This window comes from Cygnus atratus, chromosome 1 (assembly GCF_013377495.2).
Source record: "Cygnus atratus isolate AKBS03 ecotype Queensland, Australia chromosome 1, CAtr_DNAZoo_HiC_assembly, whole genome shotgun sequence".
Lineage (NCBI taxonomy): Eukaryota > Metazoa > Chordata > Aves > Anseriformes > Anatidae > Cygnus > Cygnus atratus.
This window is the reverse complement of record NC_066362.1, coordinates 55,504,009-55,529,022: the sequence shown is the minus strand read 5'-3', so window position 1 is coordinate 55,529,022 and position 25,014 is coordinate 55,504,009. Positions and strand designations below refer to the sequence as shown.

At 45.7% G+C, this 25,014-nt stretch overlaps 1 protein-coding gene across 9 annotated transcripts; it reads right to left on the bottom strand.

Moving 5' to 3' along the window:
- Positions 1-3,287: 3,287 nt before the first annotated feature.
- IFT27 (intraflagellar transport 27) lies at positions 3,288-24,900 on the bottom strand. 9 transcript variants are annotated; one of them, XR_004779510.2, is made up of 9 exons: positions 24,754-24,899; positions 21,620-21,699; positions 20,484-20,543; positions 19,759-19,818; positions 18,652-18,769; positions 18,230-18,339; positions 17,804-18,019; positions 17,087-17,267; positions 3,288-5,504 (listed from the first exon to the last, which is right to left on the bottom strand). XR_004779510.2 is itself a non-coding variant. In XM_035551985.2 (8 exons), the coding sequence occupies exons 2-8, from the start codon at positions 23,705-23,707 to the stop codon at positions 17,921-17,923; spliced, it is 576 nt and encodes a 191-aa protein (XP_035407878.1). In that variant the 5' UTR covers positions 23,708-23,739; positions 24,754-24,856; the 3' UTR covers positions 17,764-17,920. The 9 variants fall into 9 exon arrangements, 5 of the variants coding, with proteins under 5 accessions (XP_035407878.1, XP_050567280.1, XP_035407876.1 ...); XR_004779511.2 differs by lacking the exon at positions 3,288-5,504 and adding an exon at positions 14,227-16,872; XR_007708427.1 differs by lacking the exon at positions 17,087-17,267.
- Between the last annotated feature and the right edge of the window lie 114 nt (positions 24,901-25,014).

Here is a 25,014-nt window from a genome sequence, read left to right as displayed (position 1 = left end):
AGTCTTCTTGCTTAGCTCTGCAGCCTGCGCCATGAAAATCCTTTTCCTTCCCAGTTATCTTCCTTGGGTTTTTATTTTTTTTTTCCCGGCAGCGGCAGTCGCTCCAATCCTCTCTCACTTTTTCTCGCTCGCTTCTCCTTCCTTTCGCTCGCTTCTACCACCAAGCCAGACTGCCCAGTATACTGTAAGCCCTTGATTTCAGCTGAACAGGTGCCGAGGTCTCGCCTCCCATGGCTTTTCCGCACAGCCGCGGCGCTCGCTCCCGGCGGAGGTGGGCGAGGAGAGAGGGGGGCTCCTGGGGGTGGCGATGGGGAGGGAGGCGGGGGACAGGCGCGGCGCCCCTCCCGGGCGGGGGTCTCGGAGCTGCGCCCGGCTGCGGCACCCCCTGCCCCGCGGCGTCCCCCCGGCGGCTCCCGGGCCCGCTACTGCATCAAGGCGGCGGCGGCGGCGGCGGCGGCCGGAGGTGCTGAAGGACAGCTCCCCGGCCGGCGGGGCGGGCGGAGCGCAGCGGGGCGCCGGGCGCCGCAGGGCAGCTCGCCGGGCGGCGGTGCCGGAGGAGCTTTCCGCGGTGCTGCAGGACAGACCCCCCCGCCCGCCCTGCCCGCCGCGCCGCCCGCCCTGCCCGCGCCACAGCATCCGCGGGCGGCGGCCGCCCTCCTCCGCTCTGCGCGGGCAGGCGGGCGGGCGGGCGGGCAGGGAGGGGCGGAGGGGGCAGCCCTAAACACCCCCCCCCCCCCCCCCTTCTCCGCTGCCTTTCCCCGCCGCTGCCAGCCCCGGGCAGGGCTGCTCCCCCCGGCTGCCGGAGCCCGGAGGAAGGCGTATCTGGCTGGGGCTCTCCCTCTTTTCTCGCTTTCTGCCTTTCGCTCCCCCCCGCTCCCCCCCGCCGCCCCCCGGCCCGGCTGCCTTCGCATCCCCGCCGTTAAGCGCCCGGAGCTGCGAGCGCAACCCGCGCGCCGCAGTGAGACCCGCACAAAACTTCAGTCAGACGTTCCTCTCCCCAGGAGACAGGGGAAATGTAACGTGGAAGGGTAATTTAGAAATAAGCATCTATTTCCCTTATTTTTGCTGTCGCTATTATTTTTAAGTGCTTGCTCTTCACTCTTCTCCGGTTCGCTGCAAGTTGCATATGTTTTTGGTGTTGCTTGTTTTCCGTCCCTCTGTCTCCCCCTGACCAGTGCTGTGTGAATCCCTGCGTTCTGACTTTCTCTTTGTAGCTTTCTGTGAAATCCCGAAGCCTGCTCCAAGAAGCAGACATATTGGGAAGATTCTTCACGAGAAAGGGCGATTTCTTATTATTAGTATGATTTTGTTAAGGAAAGGAACCACCAAACCGAATTCCTTCCCCCTCAACCCTCAGAAAGCAACCCGCCTTTCAGTCCTCATTTCACACAGAAAGATGCATGAGCTGAATGAAGGCAGACTGAAATCTATCGCTGCTTTAAGTTTCCTATGTCAGACGCATCCTGATAGTACTGAGAACGTATACAAAATTGTGCAATGCTAACATCTAAGTATGTCATAATCCTCTCTCCCTTCCTCAGCAGTATCATTACACCAGGTTAATTACATTAGTCACCTCCTGGTTCTATACATGTAGCTGCTCATTAATGTAACAATCATAAAGAAAAGAAATTATCTAATGCTCGATACTGCCGATTTTCTTTCTCTCTGATCGGATTCATTGTTCAGTGAACAAGAGACCAGAAGGGCTGCTTTAGGTTCACTGCTGTTTGGAGGGGGAGAAGGGGGAGAAGAGCTGAGGGGAGGGGGTGCTGGGAAGTTGAACCAGTTGGAGGGCTTCAGCTATGGTGTAATTTCATAACTCCATTTCTCTCTTCTCCCTTCTTCCTCTCTGGGTGCAGCCTGGGACTGCCCTTTCAGGACAGTCTACCCCAGGACTGTCGGACATGAAAGAATCTATAGCAAGCAGCGGGTGATGAGCAGCAGCGAGGGCACTGCCCTACAGACAGCAAAGCATTTCCCCCATTTGGAGGGCTCTGACCAGACTGCCCTCGCAGCTGAGACCAAGGTGGGGTGTTTACCAGCAAGCACTCACGGTGTGTGGCATCAGCCATATGCAGATTGCCACTAGCAGGCAGGAAATATCCTAGGGGAGGCAGGAGAAGGGATGCGGTGAAGGGGGGAGGTGATGGTGCAGCTTGAGCCCACTGACACATTTCTGGTGGAAAACGACAGTCCCTAGCCTCACCTGGAGGACTCCTGGCCTTCTCCTCTCTCACACAAAGCAGGGGTTTCTTTCTGCACTCATGGAGCTGCCAAAGAGCTGAGGATGGACATGGACATCCCTTTAGCACTCTGAGTATGGCCTGCTGGAACACTGGGGAGTATGGCAGCTGTGGGCAGGCTCTCTGGACTGTTGGCCTTGGTTTAAACAAATTTAGAGGTGAAGAGACGTGGAGAATTCCCCTAAACTGATGGGAGATTATGGCTCTGCAGAGCCTGCATCCTAGGACCTCTCCTCCCCTTCTGAAAGCTTTCCACTGACAGAGGGAAGGCATAAGGGAGGAATGAGTCATTCTGGGGGCTCTGGGCTCTTTTTGTGTTGGTGGTCATTCCTCTCCAAGCCCACCCCAGCATTCAAGTCTTCTCATTCTTCAAAAGAAGGTAGAAAAACTGGGCCAGGAGCCTGGAAGACTCCAAGGAAGAAAAACTTCAGGAGACTATGCTGGCACTAAAATCCATCAAGCACCGACATCACCATGTACGGAAGGGAAAGGCATACTGGAAATCTCTGGAGCTCATAGCTCCAGGGAAAGCGGGCTCCTCAGTTACTCTGTGCTCTTAAAAAAGTGCAACACAACTCTTTTAGTAACGTCACACAAGCAACCTGGGTGGAGTGAGTGGAAGCAGGAAGAGCTCAGGCCCTCTGAAAGCTCGCTTGTCCTTACACAACAGGGTCATTCAAAGAGGAGAGGGAGAGAAGGTGCGATGCTGTTTTTTCACTTAAGGCTCTCCTGTGTGGCTAAGCGTTCATTTTGTTGTGACAAATTGGAATGCGCCTGTGGATCAGGGTGTGCCAGGCTGCACAAATGGGGTTGAGGAGCTTGCTTCTGCTGGTATGAATCTAGTGAGACAAGTATGGTGAGCGAGCAGTCACTGCAGAGGTTGTAGGCTGCTGTTCACAGGGCACCCCAACACAGTGAGAAAATAAAAATTTCATCTATAACAAGAAAAATGCTGCTGAAATAGCTAGATTACATATCTTTAAATTTGACTAATCCAGTCAGGTTTCAGAGGATGAAACAGAAGCTGGACCAAAACAGAGATTCTCAAACCAACCTGTGACTGTTGCCTTTATTACATATTTCTACAGATTTGACAAGTTTGACTTCAAATGGCTGCAGCAACAGGGCAGGGGCACATTTTCCCCAGAGAAACTGTCGGTACAAAAAGGCCAGGCCTGCAGAGTACTGAGTTCTTTAATCTCTGGCTAAGAGGAGGGAGACCTATGATGGTTCAGTATGTCTCAAGATCAGGACTAAAGGGGGCTTCCTGCCTTACACTTCCCAGATTCCAGAAATAATTCCTGATATCCTACTTATATGCTCTTAGACCATTCACAATAATCCCTCTACAGTTCCAAATGCCACGGGAGAAGAATGGAACAAAGGCAATGCAAATGCCAGAATGTCCTGTGCAACTGCTTGTGCTGTGGCTAGATGCTGTGCTGAGATTTCATCTTTCCTACAAAGAATCATTAAAAATGATAATACAAAATGAGAATACAGACTGAAAACACTGTGGCAGATTTTTACAACAGTCGCATCTTACTGAATAGTGCAAAACAGAATGACATCTATAGAAGAGTAAGGAGAGAGAAATTAATAGTCTGGAGGAAATAGAGAGATTTTAAATTACATTTTAAATTACTTGAAATGAGAAGCTGATGAGACAGGGAGCCGCAGGAAGTCTGCTTCCAATGGCAAACCAAGAGTGCTGCTATTTGTGGAGAGAAGGGGCAGTGCTGTAGGAAAGAAAGGGGCACGAGAAAGATGCAGGAAGGGAGATGAAGGGCATGAAGTCGGAAGCAGCTCCATGGGATGGTAATGGAACTGAACAGAGTATTTGTGCACTGAGTGCTGCAGTGGGGCTTTTCAGCTCGTAGGAGAAAAATCAGACAGTGATCTGGTATCTAGGAATCTTCATACTGGGCAGGCCATCTCAGAAGGAGCTGCTGTAATGAGATGTAAAAGAGATGGAGTTGATGCAGCTGTTCTGCAGGCAGAGCAGAGGTGTTAATAGACAGATACACCAGCAGAGAAGATGTTAGGAAAAATAAATTGGGGTTAGGGTGGTGATTATAGAACAGAAAGCCAATGGAGCAGAAAAGATGGAAGTGAGATATGATCCAGAAAAAGAATTAATATTAAAGAAATTTCACTGGAGAAGGTTGAAAAAAGCTATATATCTGTATAGTTAAGCAAGCGGGGGGGTGATCAGAGCAGTCATCACTGGTGTCCAAAGCTGAGGGACCAAAAGTTCATAGGAAACATTATTCACATTATATCTGCATACTGGTGGTTTTCTTAGACCAAATTAGAAAATTAGTAAACCAAAGACAGATTTTTTTTTTTTTCAGAAAATCACAGGTAGAGAAGGTAGAGATTATAGAGACAGAAATACAGATGGAGAAAAAACCAGCACCTCAGTGGTCATCTCTCCTTATCTTGAGGTCTTTTAACATGAGAATCAACATGAAAGACAATGTAAATATCAAATATTCAAATACTGTAGGAGATTCATCTCTAGCATAACATTGTGACCAGAAAGGAAGAAAGAAGAAGGGAGATACATGGTATGGAGATCTAATGATTAAATTGAGGAGGACTCTGTGCAAAAGCAGTGCTGGTGCCACCGTGAGAGCGCACAAAAAGCTCCTGCATTAGATATGAGTGGAACTCTAACAGTGAGTAAGTATGAGGGTATAAGGCTACAATACATAAGTCCTTCAGTTTCTGACCTATATACTCTTCTAAACTAAATCTTTTGAAAAAAATATATCATTTAGTCTTATACACTCTCATAATGCAACACTTTGATCAGTTTGTGGAGGCACTGAAACAAAATCCCAAAGCCCACCAAAGTCTATCCACTGATTTTAGTGAGATCTGGGTACTCTCATAAATGAATTGGGTATCAATGGTTGTCCAAGAAATCTGTTGCAGATTGAGTCTTGAAGTTAAAACTCCTGTGCCATCAGCACAAGGCTCCTTTGTCTCACACAGCCTTTTCTTCCATTGAATGGCAACCTTTGAAATGTTTGCTCCTTGAAGATGGTTGGAAAAAGCAGTGTCATTTCATGTGCCTTGTGGGTTGAATTCTTCAGAAAGGGAAAGGCTTCCTTCTTTACTTGAAAGAGAGAGTGGGAGAAGATTGGGATTCCCAGGATGAATTTTCCGCCATGATGAATTGCTGGGATGAGAACTGTTTTGCCTCTCTTCCTCTTTCCATGCTGTGCTGAGGTTTGTGTGTACAGCAGCCTCCTAATCAATAGGAATAGAAAAAAAAAATCAATGTCTGCAACCCATTAACTGTAACAGAGGGCAGGCTGCTAACCAGTCACTCTAGCTGGAATTACAGTATTTGGTAAAGTATCCTCAGTGATGAGATATGAGGAGATATATATATACACATTGACATGTAAACTTACTGAATAAGGCTAGCAGAGAAAATCAGTTGTGAGGACATTCCCCTATCTCAACAGAATATCTATCCCACTTATTTGCATGTTATGTTACGTTATGCATATTTAGTTATGTTAAACTAAAGACACTACCCCCCACACCCCCCAGATGTCGTCCCTCATACTTTTCCACTCCAGAATGTACATTTTTCTACACTTGATCTATAATCTCAGGTTACCTTCGTGCTGGCCCATCCTGCATATAAATGAATGCAAGCCTCTATGCACCCTTACTCCTGCATAAACCACGTTCCACAGAAATCCTATTTAAGACCCATTTACTTACATGTCGTTCCTACTCCTTTGTTGTATCTTCAGACCCTTCATGTAAAGCTTTGTGTGTTTTTTTTCCCCCTTTCTTTCTTTTCTTTTTTTTTTCCCTCCTTCCCATCCATATGCAAAACCAAATCAGGCACAGATTGTTCTCATAGCCATCCATATACCTCCAGCCCTGGAAGCGTATTCCAGGAAACAGGGCCAAGAGGTACAGAGCCTTGACACCTGGATAAGCAAACACCTGAAAATCAGAGCTAAAGAAAACAAAGAAGAGGAGGAAAGAACCCAAACAGAATCACACATTGTTCACAAGAAGGTGGTGAAAAGCGTATAGCACAGGTTCTGTGATCAGAATTTGCTCTTAAGTCAAGATGCAGGTAAAAGGTCTCCTGAATAGTTCATCACAGAGCAATGCGTCTCACTGGAACTGCATGAAATATGAGCACAAGTAACACAGTCTTGTTTGAAAGTCCTTTGTCTATTCATTCATTAACCAGGACTAGAACTCACCCCAGACCTGCCTCTTGTGGTCAGGGATGGTGTCTCCTGGTCAGAATCCATGGGTTAAAAAAGCCATTGTTTTTTGACAAACAGGTGTATGAAATGCCAGAGAGGAAATGTGCAGCAGCTGTGGTAGGACTCTTAAAGAAGAAAAAAGCCCATTTTCAGGTAAACATAGCAATAAACAGAGATGAGAATTGTAAAGAATAAGGCAAGAAAGAGAATTGTTGGTTCCTTTTTTTCTGAACTGAAGATTTTCAGAAGCTTCCTGGAAACATTAGTACAGTGATAAATGCTGGAGGAAAGCGACGCCTACAGTGAAGACGCTCCATGTTGACCCTGATCAATATTCCCTGATATCAGACTTTCTTCCAGTGTAAAGGGCACAGATGAGGACGGAGAAGAGGATCCTGTGCAACCTCATCTATTTGGTATTACCATTTAAAGCCACAATCTAGCCTAAACACCAGCTTTTGCCATCTGGTCCTCAGCAACCACAGAGGCATCACCGAGGCTTGCTGTATAAGGCAGACTTGCTCTCCTAGGTCTGGTGGTACTGGTGCAGGTAACCCTTCTGCAAACCAGCTATATACCCATCTGTCTTCTTTAGGACCCCCCTAGCTCTTGTTTTGTCAGATAGCCTAAGGTGTCAGGGATGGAATATCGAACTTTTAATTTTTCTGATGCTCAGTAATAAATCAGGGTTAAAAGAGACTCTAGAAGGAACATCCTAAGCAAAACAAAATAAGTGGTTAGGCTCTGGGACAGTTTATATTGTCGCTCTGATTTCTCAAATCAAGAGAAGCATGTATCCCAACACCTAATCAGGAGCTCAGTGAGTGGGGAATCTTAGAAGGCTCAAAATCACGGGGTCCCACTGATAGCAGTGATAACAGGCTACAGATTTTAATGGGAGGAGGGTTTCTTTTTGTAGTCTCACATAACCGGGGAGGCATCTTGTGAGATGTGCGTGTACTTTAGACACTGTTTCAGTGAAAGCCAGCTGGTGCATTGTGACCACAGAGCCATTGTATGAATTCCTCAGATTTGGTTCTATATTACCATCACAATGTTTTAGGGGCCGCAGTGTGAATTCCTACAGAGGAAGTAGGCAGATCAGATTAAAGCAGTCAGATGCTAGACTGGAGCATTCTGGTATGCACATGGACAGAAGTTGAAGATGGGTGACATTCCCTGCCTCGGGAATGGAGGCCTATTTTAAAAAGAAAACAAAACACATATGTCTATTTAGGCTCCTAACTCCATGTTTAGACATTGAAGAACTGTCCTGATTTTCAGTTGTGCTGAGCAGTCAGCATCTCACGTTGATCTTACAGAGCTGTATAGGCTCCAAATACCTCTGAAAATCTGGATGTCTGTTTTGATATCAAGATGTGATTTTAGCAGATTAACCTCCTATAGCAACAAAACTCTTAATAGAAATGAAATCAGAAGTTCCGAGGCCAAATGCTGGGCTCATCAGGACTTGCCACTTTCAGTCATTCACAGCAACTACTAACCACTTGTGAAGATCTCTGGGAACGGTATGTGCAGAGTTTACACATACTGTGGCAAATCATGGCAAGTGAGGGCTCTTATACAGAGCAAATCAATTCCCAGCAGTGCCAGGGAGAGGCCTCGGCTCTTCCAGCTCAACCAGGCCAGGCCCAGAGCCTTGGTGACATCTCTCTGCTGGCTGTGTGGGGCTCGTCGGCAGCACCGACCCCAGCAGAGGCTGGCCACACACCTCAGGACATCCTCCAAGGGTCTGTTGTTGTCCACCTGGGCCCAGCGAGCAGGTTTGGCTGGGGGCACCGGGAGGTGTACCTCAGCCTTGCTCCCCCCTCCACGTGGGGACAGAGGAACACGCACAGGAGAAGACAGCTCGGAGGCAGGAAGAGGGAATCTCAGGCTGGTTATTCCCTGGGTTAGGGTGGTGGCCAGAGATGAGCTGTGCGTGGCTTGGCTCTCCTCCCCTGCTCGCCACCGCTGCACTCTTTGACAGGACGCTTTTCCAGGTTGCTCGCGTCATTTGGATAAAACTGTTCAGCTGCCATCTTTCCAGTAGCTGGTCTGACGCGACAAACTGCTTCTCTGCTTCACAGACCACTGGGACTCTTCTCTGCAACTGACCTATATTAGTTTTAAGCTTCATTCGTTCTGGCCTGCACTCCCCTCTCTTCTCCCACATGGAGCACATGTACTGCTCCTCCCCCTCAAACAAACACCTTTATACATCCAAGGACATTGTAAAAATAAAATGATCACAACCTGGCCCTCCGGGAACCTCGGTTTTACAGTTTGTCCCACTCTGATGCCAACAGAATTCACAACCCAGTTCAAAAGAGACAGACAGTGAATGAGAGAAAGCAGGCAGACAGGCAGACAGAAGGAGATGGAGGAATCAGGGAGAGATTAAAAGGAGCAAAAGAAAAGGAACAGGGCAACCAGAAGGAATAAGTTGAAACAACAAGGGGAGGCACATAACCTAGAAGTCTGGAGCACAACAGAGAAGGGGGAATGGAGTTACAGGGAAGAGTAAAAATTTAAAATGATAGAAAGTTGAAGGAAGACGTAAGGGAGGAGATGAAAAAGACACAGAAAAAGACACAGAAAAGGACAGAAAAGAAAAGAAAAGGTCAAGAGGAGGGGTGGTGGTAGTCAGGCAGCAAAGCAAGGTGGCAAGTATGACACGAGGTGGAAGAATTAAGAAGGTGCCTGTGAATTTGGCCACTGTGTTTTTCATGTCTCCTTTTCCATTGAGAGCACACTGCGAGGCTAAAGGGCAAGAGGGAGGAGGAGAAAATGATAAATAAATGCTTGACCTGCCATCTTAAACAGCTCCCAGCAGCCAAGCAGGTACACTGGCACTAGGCAGCCCACAGGTTGCAGATGCTCAGGTACTCTGCAGTTCAGCAGGCAGGAAACAACCTGCGCCTGCACGCTGGCATTTACATTCCCTGGTCCACTGGGTCCCTGCACCAGCAGTGAGCCGTGCGTGCATGGAAATGCTTCCTTTTAGTACGGGGGATTTGTGCTCTGATCTCTGCCCTGCGTCCTCTCTCCTGCCCCAGTAAGAGAACCTCAGCCCCAAATACGCAAGTGGTAACACTGTTAATCTTCCTTCTTCTCATACAAGCCCCCTCCTGTCCCCCTGCCAAATCCCAGTTCTTGTTTGCGCTGCGAGGCTGCCTCGCCTTCCCACATCTCTCTTTTTCCCACGGTTCGTCTCTAGCTTTGCTCTTTTGCTCCGTCTTATAGCTCTGCTTTATCTCTCTCCTCGTTCCTCATGGCTGTTCTCCCTCCCTGTCATTCACTCAGCTCCCCCTTACACAGGCATATACAAACACGCGCACGCACACACGCAATCGCTTTATCTCCATCTCTGTAGTTATCCAGTTACCTATTACTGTAGCGCCTGGCTGACACACAGCTCTCCCACAGACAATCCATCTCTCTCCCCGCCACACACCGACCGAATCTGCCGGCTTGTCCTTCCTGCTCAGCCTTGCTCTCGCTGTCCCCCCGCCAGCCCGTTTCTTTGTCTCCCCCCAACCCAATTCTTCCGCCTGTCTTTCCTTCCCGCCAATCCATTCCTCATCCCCTCTCCCCATCTGTCCGTCTGTCCCTCCTTCCGCCGGTCCTCTCGAGCTGATACCCATGGACCCCGGCGCATCTCCCCTCGCCTGCCTCCCCCCCTCACATATTTCATCTCTTTGTGTCTCCTACACACCCAGGCCCACGCTCGCTCTCTCCCATACTGAGAGGAGGCGGCGGCAAAGAATTTGCTGCTGACCGCTGCATTGCTAGGAGGCAAACACATGGCCGGCCTTGTGCAGGCCAGTTTCTGCCTGAGTGCCCCAAGTCACATATCCCCAGCATCATCTCCGGCACTGGGAAAACAGATGGTATAATAAATGAGAGCAGTCTGACAAAAGGAGGAAAGGGTGCCTGCCTCGGATGCCCCTCACCCGCACAGAGATGCGCATCCGACGTGGGCACAGCTCTCTTGCTCCTGTACCAGTCCAGTTTTGTGCCAGAACTAGCCAGCCGAGCAGGGCACAGGCTCTAGCCTCGCACAGATGGAGAGCAGAGGGGTAGGGGAGGGTGGCAGTGTACAGAAAGACCAGTGTTTTTTCCTGGCATTGGTTTATAACCCCAGCGAGAGGCAAGAGGCATGGAGAGTGTAGAGGAATCAGATATTAGAAAGGTTGTGGACCCAGATGGCATCCAGTGATCACTTCTGCCTTAGTGAAGAGGGAAAGCCACCCTAGTGGCAGCCTTAGCTGGGTGGGCACCAACAGCAACGACTCAGTCCACTTAAAAGAAACGTCCCCAGGTCTCAGTGGGGTCAGAGACTAGAAAGGACAGAAAGAGCTGCATTAACCTGCTTATATCCGTACCTGAAATATCCTCCTGCCCTTTCCCAGTGTCACGGCACTATCCAAGAAAGTTCCTTTACCTCCTCCACTACCTTCCCTGACATCTGCATCCAGAGACTCGCAGCTTCTTTTCCTCTACATTTACCTCAGCTCCAAGAAACGCACCGTTATTGCCTGTTTCCAAACCTACCAGCACTCCTACCCCATCTCACATTTTCCCATTCCTTGCAGCCTGATACCTCTGCTGACAACAGCAGTGAAAAGCATTATCTTAACTCCTTGGGGCTCTTTCCCAGCCTCTGTTCTGCTGCCCTCACAAACCGATTTCATGCCTGATGCTTTAACTGCAACCTGAATTCCAACACGTCCTGGCTCACAGTCCCCACACTGAAGCCAGCCAACATCACAAAACCAAAGTCCTAGAAATAGCATGCAATGGCCACGCACAACTGTTAGAGTACGTGATGCTTTGCAAGAATCAAAAGAGATTAGCAAAAGCAAAGAAGGGAAACCAACACAGGAAAGAGATTCCTCCCGTGCAGAGCTGAGGGCATTTTTAATTGTAGTTAGTTCTACTTGTGAACAAGGTGATTTCTACCTGCTTTACATTGACCACATATACATTGCATTTTTCTATTTTTTGAGGTTACATATTGGTGTTTTGGGGAGGTCTTCTGCAGTACGAACTGGTCACGAACAGTTTTTGTTGTGAAATGTCAATGCTCAAGTTGTAGCCATCACATCTGCTTGGTCAGGTGAAGTGCAGGTTCTCTTTCCGTTTTCTGAATGGATGGATATAATGTATTCAGGAGGCTGCAGCACAATTATGCATAAATGTTATGGGTTGGTTGCCCCCCCACCCCCCTAAAAAAAAAAAAAAAGGTTTAAGCAAACGTATCACCCAGTTTCTAGCAAAAGAAACAACAGAATTAATTTGTGTTGTAATAATACAAAGCTCTGTGGGTAATAATCGTAGGTGTCTATTACCCTCCACTCAGAAATCCCCTTAGAAGAATTGAACTCAATCTGAATTTCCAGCATCTCTTCACACTCTTCCACCGTTTTAGTCTGACAGTGTCTGCAGCCTACCTGCTTTTTCTGGTCTCACCTGAATATGCTGACTTCAGCCACTGCTCCTCAGAGCATCGCAGCGTACTATAATTATCTCCTCCCATTACTTGTTATTATGGGTTCTCACTGTTGCCCTATCAAACCCCAGCGCTGACCCCGTCACGCAGACTCTAACTCACCCTGCCTTGTTCTAATGCAGGCCCTACATCTTGAACCTAAACTGATGGCTACTGTTGACCTTACTCGTCATAGCTCTGAATTCCCCAAACCAACCTTGGCCCGGAGATCTCGGCCCTGAAAGTCTATGTTCAGTTATTTATTCTTGCCACCTGCTCTCCAACCTGCAGCACTAGCACGTATCCTCACTTTCCCTCAATGGCTCAAGCAAAAATTACTTTTCCTCCCACTTGATTTCCATACATAATTCTACAAGCGAGGAAAACCCTTAGGCCTTTCCACTCAGATTTCCCACCCTCCCACTCTGCCTCGGCAAATCCCTTGGGCTTTTCGTGAAGGAATACACACCCCACTCTTTCCTACACTTGCCTGTTCTCCTACTGCTCCTGCATTTCCACTGCTCAAGACACAGCAGCTAATCGGTTCTGCCTATGCACCTGTTCTAACAGTCCCTAACTTAAGGTCCTCACAGCGTATATTTTTCCAGTACTTGTGCAGAAAGATTACAGGCTCCACATTTCTCCAGTTGATGCATATCTGGCTGGAGGGAAACTCATCAAACTGACCCCATCCCCGACCCCAGCTTGGCATGTAGGGTCTGTCACATTTCCCTTTTAAACATTGCCAAATTTGGATTTGATCTCAGAGACCAGGAAAGAGAGCAATTGCGGGCTTTTCTTGACAAACAGCTCTAGGGGAGGAAATATCTGAAGCTGTGACAGAAAAATGAGAGAAAGACCCCCAAGGAGTAAAAAACATAATAATAATAATAAAAAATCCACAACTCCAAGTCAGAATGAGAACAGCCAGTGTCTGTGAAAGTTACACTGCGACAAGCTCTGAAGAGCCAAGATGAGGCTGCCAGGACTCTGCTGGGGGTCTTCTGCCAGGAAATTACACTCTGGACTGAGCAACAACCCAATCTCTCAGGGGACTTTGACAGGGAGTCACAACACCTAAGTGCACCGAAAGGACCAGAGATTGAGGGGCTCTCTGCTTTCTCCCTCCCCCAAGCATTGTTGTTCCGGGTCAACAGAGCCAAGGGCAACTGGCACAGAAGACATTGTTCTCAAGGCGAGATGACAGCAGGAGGAGGAAATGGGATGCGAGAAGCAGAGAGATGATGTGCCCTCAGGCTAAGAGGGACGTGGGGGGGCCAACATGGCCCTTGAATAGCTCCTGCTCAGAATCCACCTCTGCTGCAGAAGGTCCTAGAAATCTCTTAGCCGCAGGACCACAGAGTACCATCTGCAAGATGAAAAGATTACTTGCTAAGAACAAACAGAGGTGGCTATTCTCCATCAAGAAGTGGATATGAGATAGGAAAAGAAAGACCGAGACCCCATGGAGAGAGAGGGGTCCCATAATGGATGGTATCAAGAATAGGAATGTCTTCCAGCTACTAGCAGAGATCTGCCATCACACTGCTGGCTTTATACAGGCAGACGAGACAACAACTGCAAGCAGTTGCCACCTGAACATCACAGATACAGTAATCATTAAAAGCAGAGCACAGTCTTGAGCAGGGTATGGACCCCCACGGATCTGTGTAAGCACCAGCAGAAAGCATTTGCTGCCCGCAGAACAGAAATACAGTGTTTTCCCTGCTGTCAGCACCTGCGTCAGGCTCCTGCTTTCTCTTGAGATACAGCTCTTAATTGGGATAGATTGTACGTTTTCTGCTGTAGCCCGGCCCAGCTCCCAGTTTAATTGCTAGTTTATGACTTAGCCTGTTTTGTGCTTTCCACACTACTTCTTTCCCCACTTAATCTAATAGAATTATATAAAGTATTGCTTGGAGGACCTCAGGAGGCCACACGGTTTATCCTTCTGCCCCAAGGCAGTATTTCATTTACAACAACATCATGTGTCTTTTGCTATCAGTTCAGATTCGCCCAAGATGTATAGAAGGTAAAGAAATGAAGCTTACCCAAGGGAGTCAATTGGAATAAAAGACTAAATCCAGCCCTTCAAGTCGCCGAAGTTTTATCAGAAATAACCCTGGACCAAATTGTGTAATTTATCAGATCAGTTTTCTGAAAGATGTCTTTTCTAAAGTTTTAAGTCTCTAAAATGAATAAATCTCTACAAGGAACTTTTTCACGGCCCCATTTCAGTACATTTAATGCTTTATTATGAACAGCAGTGACCACTCCATTGTTAAGACTGAACAGCTCTTATCACAGTATGATCAGCTTTGAAACTCCTATTAAATCCCACAATGAAGCCTGATCTTTCTGCAGTTCTACATCCTGCATTTCACTTCATGGTAGAATATGTCTGGCAAAACAAAACCAAACCACTGAAGCATCTTTAATATGACAACTTTACAAAAATGGATTTCCAGGAAAATTTCAAAATGTCAGTCAGCTTCCTAAGGTTCATTCTTCCATGACAACTTGACTAAAAATTCCACTTTTTTTTTTTTTTGTCTATTAATCTCTCTAAGATGAAAGGTAGCATTGGGAATAGTTAACAAAGAAATTAGAAGGCTTTAAAAATCAGCTGGTAATGTTTCAAGCCATGTAAAGCAGGGCACAAGTGTAACAGGGATTCTGTGGAGCAGAAACACGAGAAATGAGGACCAAAGAAAAGGTAAGAAGGAGGGGCTCTGAGGAGGAAAGATTTTTTTTTTTTTAATCAAACAAGGAAGCAGGAAAAAAGGACTATATATTAATCTCTTATAGATGGCTAAAAATGCTGCTTGTTTTCTCTCCCTTCTTTTGAAATTTCAGTTCTGGTTGAGCTGGGGCTCTTCTAGGTTGTAAACATTCAGTGCTGCAGGTGCTCAGCATGCACAGCTGGACAAAGTAGGGGAGCTGTAAGAAGACAACAAGCTTCCTGGTCAGCAGACATGCTTTCTGCCTTCCTCCCACTGTCCTCCACGGTGTCTGTAATTCAGGGAATTGCAAAGGCTATAAGCAGCAAAAAGCATCCTCGCTCTATAGATACGACCACAACAGCTGCTGGCCACAGTAAGAGAAATCACTAATGGCTTCAGACTCTTACTCGTCCTGCTCATCTAGCTCACCTACTCACTACCCAAACTCCTTCACGCAGACACAGAACTCTTTTTCACAGCCTGTCTGTATCTGGCTCCCATGGACTCCACTCACCCTTCACTACTAGTCTCTACAATCAAGGTCAAATTAGGAAAATAGCATCGCCTGCATCATGCTGGTATCGTATAGCACATTAGCCACGAAGGAACAATATATTACGCTTTTAAAATGCATTTGGAATGACTGAGATGGTTATGAGCAAACATACCATTTTGACAGACATTAAATCGTGTCTGTGTTAGTCCTTGAAATAGTGCCGTAAAATCAAGTTGGGCTACATGCTTTAGAGACAACCTTTTTCCTAATTCTAGTCCTGGCCTGTGGAAAGAAGGAAAGGGGCAGTGGGTGAATCCCTACTGATAGCTAATTAGATTATATGTTTCCTCTCTCAGGCAATATATCTTTCCCTCCATGGGATGCATTTTTCTTCACTAACCTATCAAAAGCAGCTTCCCTATAAATCACGAATCACCTCTGCAAGCACTCCCTTAATGAGATCCTCCAGCTTTTGTGTTCATTTAATAAAACAATGTTCACCAATCTTCACCTTACCGGCGCATTTTGACTGTTTATTTGAAACTATGGGAAGTCTTTCTGGGGCAGAGAGATTGAACTCCCTAGTTAAAGATCATACAGGATTCATTTCATCACCTATTCCCAAGGCATTCATTCCCCCCTTACACCACGTCACAGGTGACAGACACACCTGGCATGATATTTTCAGTATGAAAAAATATCTGTCTTGTGTTGTAATCACATCATCAGTAGAACTAGGGGCAAATGAGCTACCGAATCAAAACAAACCTTCTTTAGTTCTTTAACTAGATCAGCACAGCATCCAAAATAGCTTTTATTCTTAATAGTCAGAGGCACTAACATCTGCAGGCAAACCTCTACCCAGCCCATGTAAATAAAGAGACAGCCCCCAGAATTCACAAGGCAACCCATGTACGACAAGGATGCCAATTCAAGTCAAAAAGGGTGAGTCTTCTAGTGACCCTAAACCCATGGAGGAGTCCTCCTTATTTGGAGGAAGTAAAAGCTTTCCCAGCTAGTTCTGTCATGTTTTCCCAAGTGGCTTCTTGAGGGAAAAAACAAACAAACAAAAACATTATTCATTTTCTTTCCTAGAGGGCTCAACTCCTGCTTAACCCCTTTAGCTGGTATTCATGCTCCCTAGCTAACTCCCAGCATCGACATGCTGTTGCCAGTGAAACGAGCCCAGCTGCTATTCCAGATTCTTGAGGTGTTTCATAAACTCTGCTACAACATCTACAGTCATATTCCTAGCACTGAGCATAAAAATGGTTATAAAATATATAAAAGTCTTGAAACACAGATCCCTGAAAAGCCCGCCTGAAAAATCCCTCAGTGTTTATTCTCCATGAAAACGACCTTGCCCAAGGGAGGCTAATGTAATTTTGGGAGGAGAGAAAGGTTACAGTTTTGAGCTCCTCAGTGTTAGGCCCAGCTGCAAAGCAGTGCCTAACCATGGATGCTTTCACGTACCGCATTAGCAAATAGATTCTTACAGAGGCAACATCAATGCACCACACGAAAAAGTGCTCTCTCTAGGCTTTTGTCCTTTCTGATACAAAATTTCCAGCCAGACATGGTTGAATCAAAGTAACTTAGCGAGGTTGTTTTTCATTTACTGAGTCTTGCTTCCACTAGTGACATCAGAATCATGGTCTTTGCTCTGAAATTCAAGGATAGGCAGGGGAAGTTTAACAACAAAGATGAGCCTGATTCTAGTAAGAGATTGAGAACTGAATCTAATGAGAACACGGAATTGGAAAGCTCAGCTGACAAGATGAAAAATGACACAAAAACACATAAAATAACAAATGCATGAAGAAAGAAAGATAATTTAAGTCTTAGATTTGTCCCTGGAATAAAAGAGGTATTCTTACTATATGACCCCATTCTGCAGATACGCCAATTTGGATGTGACAGTAGAAAGTCCTGCTTGCTTCATCAGAGGTAGCTTCTTCAAAAATCTTGTGACCTGGGGCCAGCAGAGGGCACTGCATTACCAAGTGACAGTAGTACAGATGCGAGACAGACAGCTCCTGCCAGGCAGCGAAAGCCAGCCTCATTGAAGAAAAGAACCAGATACCACAAGTTAGAAAAAGATACTAGTCATCAGCCTACCAGTCCTACAAACGATATGGGTAACACTGTTAAAATAGGCCTCAAACTCTGGGCGCTCCCAGAAACACACCTAAATCCACCTCAATCCCCATATACCTGAGTCTCCATGTATCAACTACAGGGCACAGGCTTCCTACTGAAAATGCTTTTCAAGTAGTAGGACCGAATCAGCCCTGTCCTGCAAGGCTGTGTTGCTTAAGTTGAAAAATATCCTGTCAGCTTCCTCTCTCCTCCTCCAAACCTCTATATCCTTGTTTGTAGCAGCAGGAAGTCTGCTGAGACATGAGACAAGGCACTATCAAAGCAAAAAGCTGGCAATTTCCATTCCGCCCTCCCCCTTTTACTCCCCGCCTCCCCCAACCTACCAGACTTCCAGTGAGCAGAGAACCAAGTTAGAGGACACAAAAGGAATGCTGAGGTAGCAACTCCAAAAGAATGTCTTTCCACTTGCTTATTTCTAGTTTATTTTGAATTACCAGAAGATAACCATGAGGGAGCAATCATCTTTTTTCTTCTCTCTGTATCCCAGTCCACAGGATTCTGGGCCCCAGAAGGAGCTCATAAGCTAATTAAGTCATTCCCAGTCACAGCCCTCAAGCTAGTGAGTGAAAGGTTTCCACTTTCTCTTTGTACAGTTGGTGGAATGACTTTGCCAGGATGTGGAAAGGGGCCTCAAAATTTTTCATCTCCTTCTGAAAAGAAACAAGAAAGTTGTGAATGACAGATGGGATAAGCATTTTACTATTTATGCTCTAACAGCTTCACAAAAGACAGATTAAAACTGAGGGTGAGTTAGAGGACAAATAAGCAGAATTCAGCCCCCAGTTATCTTTCCTCACCTGAAAGAGAAGATAACTTTACAACACCCACTTCCACAGATGGTGAAAAGAGCAGATACTCACCACTGACATCTCACAGTATTCCAGGCCATGCTTGTCAGCCCACTCCTGTGCTTGTTTCTGCTCCACAACTCGACGACCAACCAGATCTGTTTTATTCCCCACTAAGACACCTACAGAAAAAAAGGAGAAACAAAGGAAAACCAGAAATGATGATTTGTTAGTAATAAATGTTGGAACATTTGCAGAAGTATCTGATAAAGTCGGAGGCACGGATAACAGTCTAAAACTATCTAGAAAAGGTTCCACAAAGGCATCATCTGAAACATACTCATATCTTATCCGAGCTGTGACAAAAGCAGATGAATTGGAGGAAGCCATGCCTGCATCTGCTTTAAAATAAATATTCTATGCCACATCTCAACAGGAACAACTGCTGCCATACAAAAGGGGAGCAGACAACAAGAATATCACCCATTTCTTACCTGGGATGTACATCCCAACTGCTTGAGCCCTCAGCTTCTCCAGCCACTTGGCACAGTTGTTGAAAGATTGCTCATTAGTGACATCATACACAAGGCACAGGACGTTTGGTTGCTCCCACTGCACAGCAAGAAAGGAACGTTGTCAGCTCTAATGAGAATGATGTGGTCAACAGCCAGCCTGCATCTGCATGGCAAACACAGATGCTGAGACAAAAATAAAAAGCCTAATATACAGAAACCCAACGCCCAGGCTGAGGTTTCACATCTCTGTTAAGTTGATTAAATGGGTAGCTGGCAGTGAGAGAGGTGATCTTGCTTTCCTTCCCCATTCCTGTCTGTATGGTCCTGCTCCTTTACTTGTACCAGCTCTGGCACTCATCTGATCCCTGAGGAAGCTGATTCTTCATGCTGAATCAGTACAAAATTAATCCTAGAGAAAAAAGTAAAAAGGTTTTCTGCCAGTTTGAGAAGCTGAGTCAGCTTTCAGAGGGGTCCCTTGCAAACCAGACGTGGTGCAAGGGCAACAGTGCAACTGCCTCTTGTAGAGCAATGAACCACTAGGTTGACTTTGCCATCTTATCAAACTTGGCGTCAATTAAATGATCCTACACCTTTTCAAATGAGATAGCACAATGGAGAACTGTACAGGTAAGGACAGGAATGAGTGAAGGAGAAAAAAAATATCAAGGACAGTGTTATACTCAAGGACAAGAATGTGTCCTGTTGCAAAGACATCACTATAACAAAGAAAGGAAAAAAACACCACCAACAAAACAAAACACAACAAACCATTGCTGGAGTAGCAGCAAAATAGATGTTTTTCTAAGAAATAAAAATAACTTTAAGCAACAGCACAGAACTATTGCCAGTTAAATATCCCTATTTCTTTTGTGAGAAAACTGAAGGATTATCTGCCTGCTTTCTTCTTGAAAGTATTCTAGTACTTTTACAAGTTTCAGATAGGTAGAACAGGAAGCATCGGCAATTGAGGTAATCGCTCCCATTTATGTTAAAGACAAAGTCTGCTGTATCTGTCAGACTGGGGAGTTCAGATCTTCAAAGCAAAAGCACTCCTTTGGAAGGAGAGGACTGTTACATAACACTTACCAGTTTCTCCAGCATCTCAGAAAATAGATCTTTTCCTGCAGAGTCAAAAATGAAGAATTCCTGAAAGCAGAAGCAGAGAGAAGGTTCTTGCCAGGAGTACCACAGTGTAGGGCAAGCTTTTGAAGGTAAATACTGGAACTTGCCATTCCTGCATTTTGTTCAGTACAGCAGTCTCGTGTCCCTAAGAGACAAGCTCTCTGCACTGAGCATTCCCAAGTTCAGACAGGATAAGAAAATAAATGGCTATTTTTCATGAATAAACAATAAAAGGATTACCTCCGGGGCCCTGGGTATGGTTTCTGCCCCTACTGGAAACACAATACGTGGAGTGAGACAGTAAGAAGCTAACTTGCACTATTTATACAAAATGATACACATGTCCACATCCCAGTAGTGGGACCGTAGGGCACTAAGGAAAAAAACGGATGAGTTCCAACTTCCAACATAAACTAAACCGAGTGTCTTAAAAGACAGAACAGAAACCTAATGATGCTGGCAACAGCTTTGGTTTAACACGCCCTGTTAGATATAACTATGTAAAATATTTTTTAAGATTAAACTAACCCCGGAGTCTCAGCAATTGTATGCTACCAGCCTCACTTCCTTAATGCAACTTAACGGCCTTATGAACATGCAGTGCAATCTTCCACCAGAACGAGATAGAAAGTGAGGCTTGAGCTCCGGATGTCTCTTTCTGACCCAATTTATGTCACAGAAAAACTCACCACACTATCACTTGTCTCTGGAACTGATACAGCCTTCACCAACAGTTCAATGCCTGTTGTCTGTCAAAAAGAATCAGGAAAACAAGGTTCAGAAGACTTTTTAAGAGCCTGTCCAACTACATACCAACTACGCATTGGATTGAGGCAGTTTTTCTGAATCATTACAATCCCATCAAACAGACTGTTGGGCACTCAGCAACGCTCCTCATAGTTCTGGTAACATAGTCCTGCTTACATGTCAGAGCCGTGTAGATTTGCTCAGGAGGAAGAAAAAAAGATGCAGAAGTACCAATGTCCAGATCTTTGCCTGTATACTAGGGTATTAGCTGATATCTGTGGGGCCACTTTTACTATCACATTGTTGCTCTAACGCATGCCTTAGAACGTTTTGCACTAACCATGTGATCAGCTAACATATGGGACTGAGATTATTCATGCCTCTTCCACCTTTTATCTCATTCTGCTTTGTAGCTTGTTTGTTTGTTCTATTTCTATCCTTAACTTCTGGTTTCCATCTTTATTTCAATGAATAAACATATTTTAGTTTTTTTCCCCGCACTTATATTTTCCTTTTTTTACTTTACTTATATTTACTTTTATTTTTATCCTGCTTCTGATTAGTCATCACCATTGATTCTCTCACTGAAAGACTGCAAACTGTATCCTCTTCATCTGGGAACAGTTTCTGTAGATTATAATTATCTTGGGGCTGTGCAGCACATCTTCATGTTTGCATAGTGATAAGCACACTGTCCACACGCACATTTAATAGTTGGAATTAAGAGCTTTTCTCCTTCAGCAATGCTTTTTCATAGAGCATTCCCTAAAGGGGGAAAGTCTCTCACACCGCAAAAGCTTGTGAAAATATTTGTTCCGCAGGAAAATTATAAAAATTAATTGATTTACTCTGCTTTGTTTCAAAATCAGCACCCACTTAATGTAAGGACTTACAGAACTTTACATAGTTTCTCTTCAGAATCTAAGGTGCAAAAGAAAGAAAACCACATAAGATCCACCTTGAACACCTGAACTTAAAATCACATTATTTATTTTGATCTAGAGCTTCCAATTTCTCTTATGTGACTTAGAGAAGTTGTTGGCTGGCAGTTTGAGCCTGTTGTGTCATTTATGCCTACCAGCGTGTAGTTCTTCTGAAAATGAGCCCCATCACTGCGGAACATCTGAGCTAAAGCACTCTTCCCCACGGCTGGATCACCTCAAAAAATAAAGATTAAAAAAAAAAAAGTTAATCTTAGAGAATCTTATTTTCCCTCAGTTCTATTCCTATCTTATGCCATAAGAACTTGGACACTGCAAATCTGAATACAGGCAAGATAACCGTCACAGGAAGCACAAAATAATCTAAAAGGTACTACCTATGGGATGAAATAAATATTGCCATTACGTATATTGTTGCTGATATCAGATTTCTACTCCATGAGTAACAGCAAAGGGTCCACAGATCAGGCTTGACTTGCTGTTTGTTCTACAATTCACGTCTACCCCATAGCCTTTACCAAAGAACTCAAATTTTCCAGATACAGTGTCATACAGATAAAAACATACCAGGATATGGGAGACTGGGCTGCACAGGCTGATTTCTCTCCTTAGAATACACATTTCCACAAATTCAAATTCTTGTTATATACCGAGTTTAAGGGAGAGACAGGTCATTCATATACTACAAAGCTGTTTAAGCTGGTAACATTCCTCGATGAACTCTTCTTGCTGACCCTGCTAAGTGAGCAACTCTTGCTGACTCAATGCTGCCGGTGGCTCATTAGTTGCATCCTGGGCATAACAGAAGCAAATGTCACTTGGCTGGAGGGAAAGAGCCTGCTGATTCATCCCTGTACGGAAGGCAAACCAAGGGGCTTTAGTTTTCGCTCTTCTAGAGCCAAGTTTAACAGTGTGGTTTGCGTAACACTTCGGATAAACCTGAGAGCTGCTCTGCTTTGAGTCGCTGTTACAATCTTACTCTTTAAGACCCAAAGCAATGGCAGAGAACTGCAGAATTCAGGTATGCTCAAATCATTCCACGAAACATAACATTACCCTTGCAAAACAGATTTAACAACGTTCCCTGAGGGCTTACCCTCTCTTCACATATCCTTTCACCAGCCTGGATGGCTCAAAGGGACAGAAACCAGGAATTAAATATCTCAGTGTTTGAGCTTTATCCTGAAAGGAACATTCACAACAGCCAAGCCTGGGACACCAATCGTCTATGTTACATTGTTAATAAATAAATCCAGAAAGGGGTGTATTTTGACCCTATTACAGCTTCCTAGATGGGTTTGTGAAGGAGACTGGGAAAGCTATCTTCTCGCATGATACTGTAGAGTAGGAAGGGTATTTTGGATAGTGCCAATTGCTCCTAGATGCATTAACTAAATGCAGTTCTTGTTAAAACACTTTTAGCGTGCTTGCTTACTTTGAGCTGAGTTGGGCTCATAATATTTAGACAGGAAAATCTGGTAAATCAGCTTGTTTGTTCCCTGATCAATCCAAGCTTGTGCTGAAGACAACACTGTTCTGGGTGGAAGCTACTCTGTATTTCAATAGACAATTAGATCTGTCTTTGTGAAACGAGTTAGAGAAGCATACATTGCTCAGAAGTGCGTAGACTGCTTTTATTTTCATCATCCAGTACAAAGTCTTACCTAATGTGTTGCTTTTCTTTAATTTGACAGCCCCATTTTTTCCCCCTCTTTTATTCTTCTCTGCCATCCTCTTAGCCCATTATATCATTACACTTTCTCAAAATAAGTTTCCTCGCTTTTCTCATTTAGTTTGGTGTCATCTGCAAGTGCTGCATCCCACAGCTTTTCTTCCATCCATATTTCCGTTCCTCTGCCAGAAACTGTAGCACGTCTGTAAAATGCCTACTGCTGACAACTCTCTCTTTACAAAGGAAACCCCTTCATAGCGTCTCTGCAGTAAGCTCAAACAACAATATCTTTGGCTTTGTGTCCGTAAATTACCCTCGAGATAACGTAGAAATTGCTTTCTGTTGTCAAGTTAATGGCCTCTCTTTTGCTAATAAAAGCCCTTTCCCCTCTGCTGTTCTCCTTGACCTCAGTGCAGCTCCCAATACTGTGATCCACTCTAGTCTTCATAATTTCCTTAGGTACACAAGCATTTCTTAATCCACCTCTGATGTTTTCACTCCTACCGATGTAAGCGCATTCTCTTGTTCCCTCCAGATTGTGGTGGTTACTCATCGCTCATATCCATTTCATTATAGCTCTCTCTTCTGGAAGAAAGAAGTTACTTTGCCAGGTATGCTACATTAATTTATTATTTTCAATAATATACGGATATTATCCTAGTACTTAGGAGCCCTGCACATGGAACAGGACATTTCTGTTGTTTGTATTGTGAACAGAATTGAAAACGCAGCTTCATCCCGAATTGGGTTTAAGCACATAACTGGGTAATCCAAGGAAAACCTACAAGAATCTAGACCTGTCATGGAATTGGCCTTTGATAACATAAACATCAAGACCTGAAAGACTTAAGCAAAGCCTATAGACTGGGATCTGAGAACTTCCACATGGGAATGAACATGCAAGTTTCAAGTCCAGAAGACAGGCCACGGCACTGTCCACAGTAACCGCCAACAAAGAGCAGGGAGAATAACTGCTCTGTGTTTGCCAAGCTTGCACCTGGCTTTGTGCAAGCTGATGGTTATCTGTTTCTGAGGGGAAAAAAAGAAGGCAAAGGTTTTATTCCGGGTGAAAGAAGACAGGTTTGGAGCAAAGAGCAAAACCCACGTGTTGTCTGCACACAAAGGTTTAAGGTCTTCTGTTTTGGGGCTTCTGCCTCAAACTGCACGGAACTTCCACGAAGAGAATCAAAAAAAAAAAAAAACCAAAAAAAAGCGATGAAGTTTTCCTCCAGCAGCGTTCACAGCCAGCTGTACTCACTTCCAGCACCTCCACCACCCACCCTGCCTAAATAACCCGGTGATTTCACCTCCCCTCCTTTTTTTTTTTTTTTTTTTTTTTTTTTCTTCCAGGTTCCAAGTCGCTCGGGGAGAAACCAGCCCCTGCGCGTGCAGCCGAGCCCCCGACCTGACAGGACAACCCCGCCCCCCCCAACCCCTGACAGGACTTTTCCATCCACCCCCAGCCACCCCCGCCCCGGGGCGAGGCCTGCCCCAGCCGCCCACCCTTTCCCTCCCGCTCCTCCCCCGCCCCGGGGCCGCCTCCCCTCGCTGCCGTTCCGCACCGCCGGCTCCCCGCGGGGCGGGTGGGGCCGGACCCACCTGCCAGCAGGCACTTGGCGCCCAGCTTCACCATGGCCCCGGCCCGGCCCGGCCCGATCCGGGGGAAGGCGGCGGCCGCCACCCGGCTCTGCCGCGGCCCTAGCAACGCCGCGGCCCTAGCAACGGGGCGCCCCGCCTCCTTCAGCATTCTCCGATTCGATTGGCCCCCAGCTCTGCTCATCAAGGCTATCACGAGTTACTGTTGGTTTGCGCGCTTTTCCCGCCCTCCGAGCGGCCTGTCATTCGAACGCGAGTCCCCAC

Bases quoted from the DNA above. Each gene is read 5' to 3' on its own strand.
- IFT27 (XM_035551985.2), bottom strand. From the start codon at position 23,707: ATGAGTAACCACCACAATCTGGAGGGAACAAGAGAATGCGCTTACATC. The intron at 21,700-23,658 runs GTAGGAGTGAAA...TTATTTTTTGAG, and splicing joins AAGAGAATGCGCTTACATCG to GTGATCCAGCCGTGGGGAAG. The intron at 18,770-19,758 runs GTAAGTGTTATG...CTTGCTGTGCAG, and splicing joins CTGAGATGCTGGAGAAACTG to TGGGAGCAACCAAACGTCCT.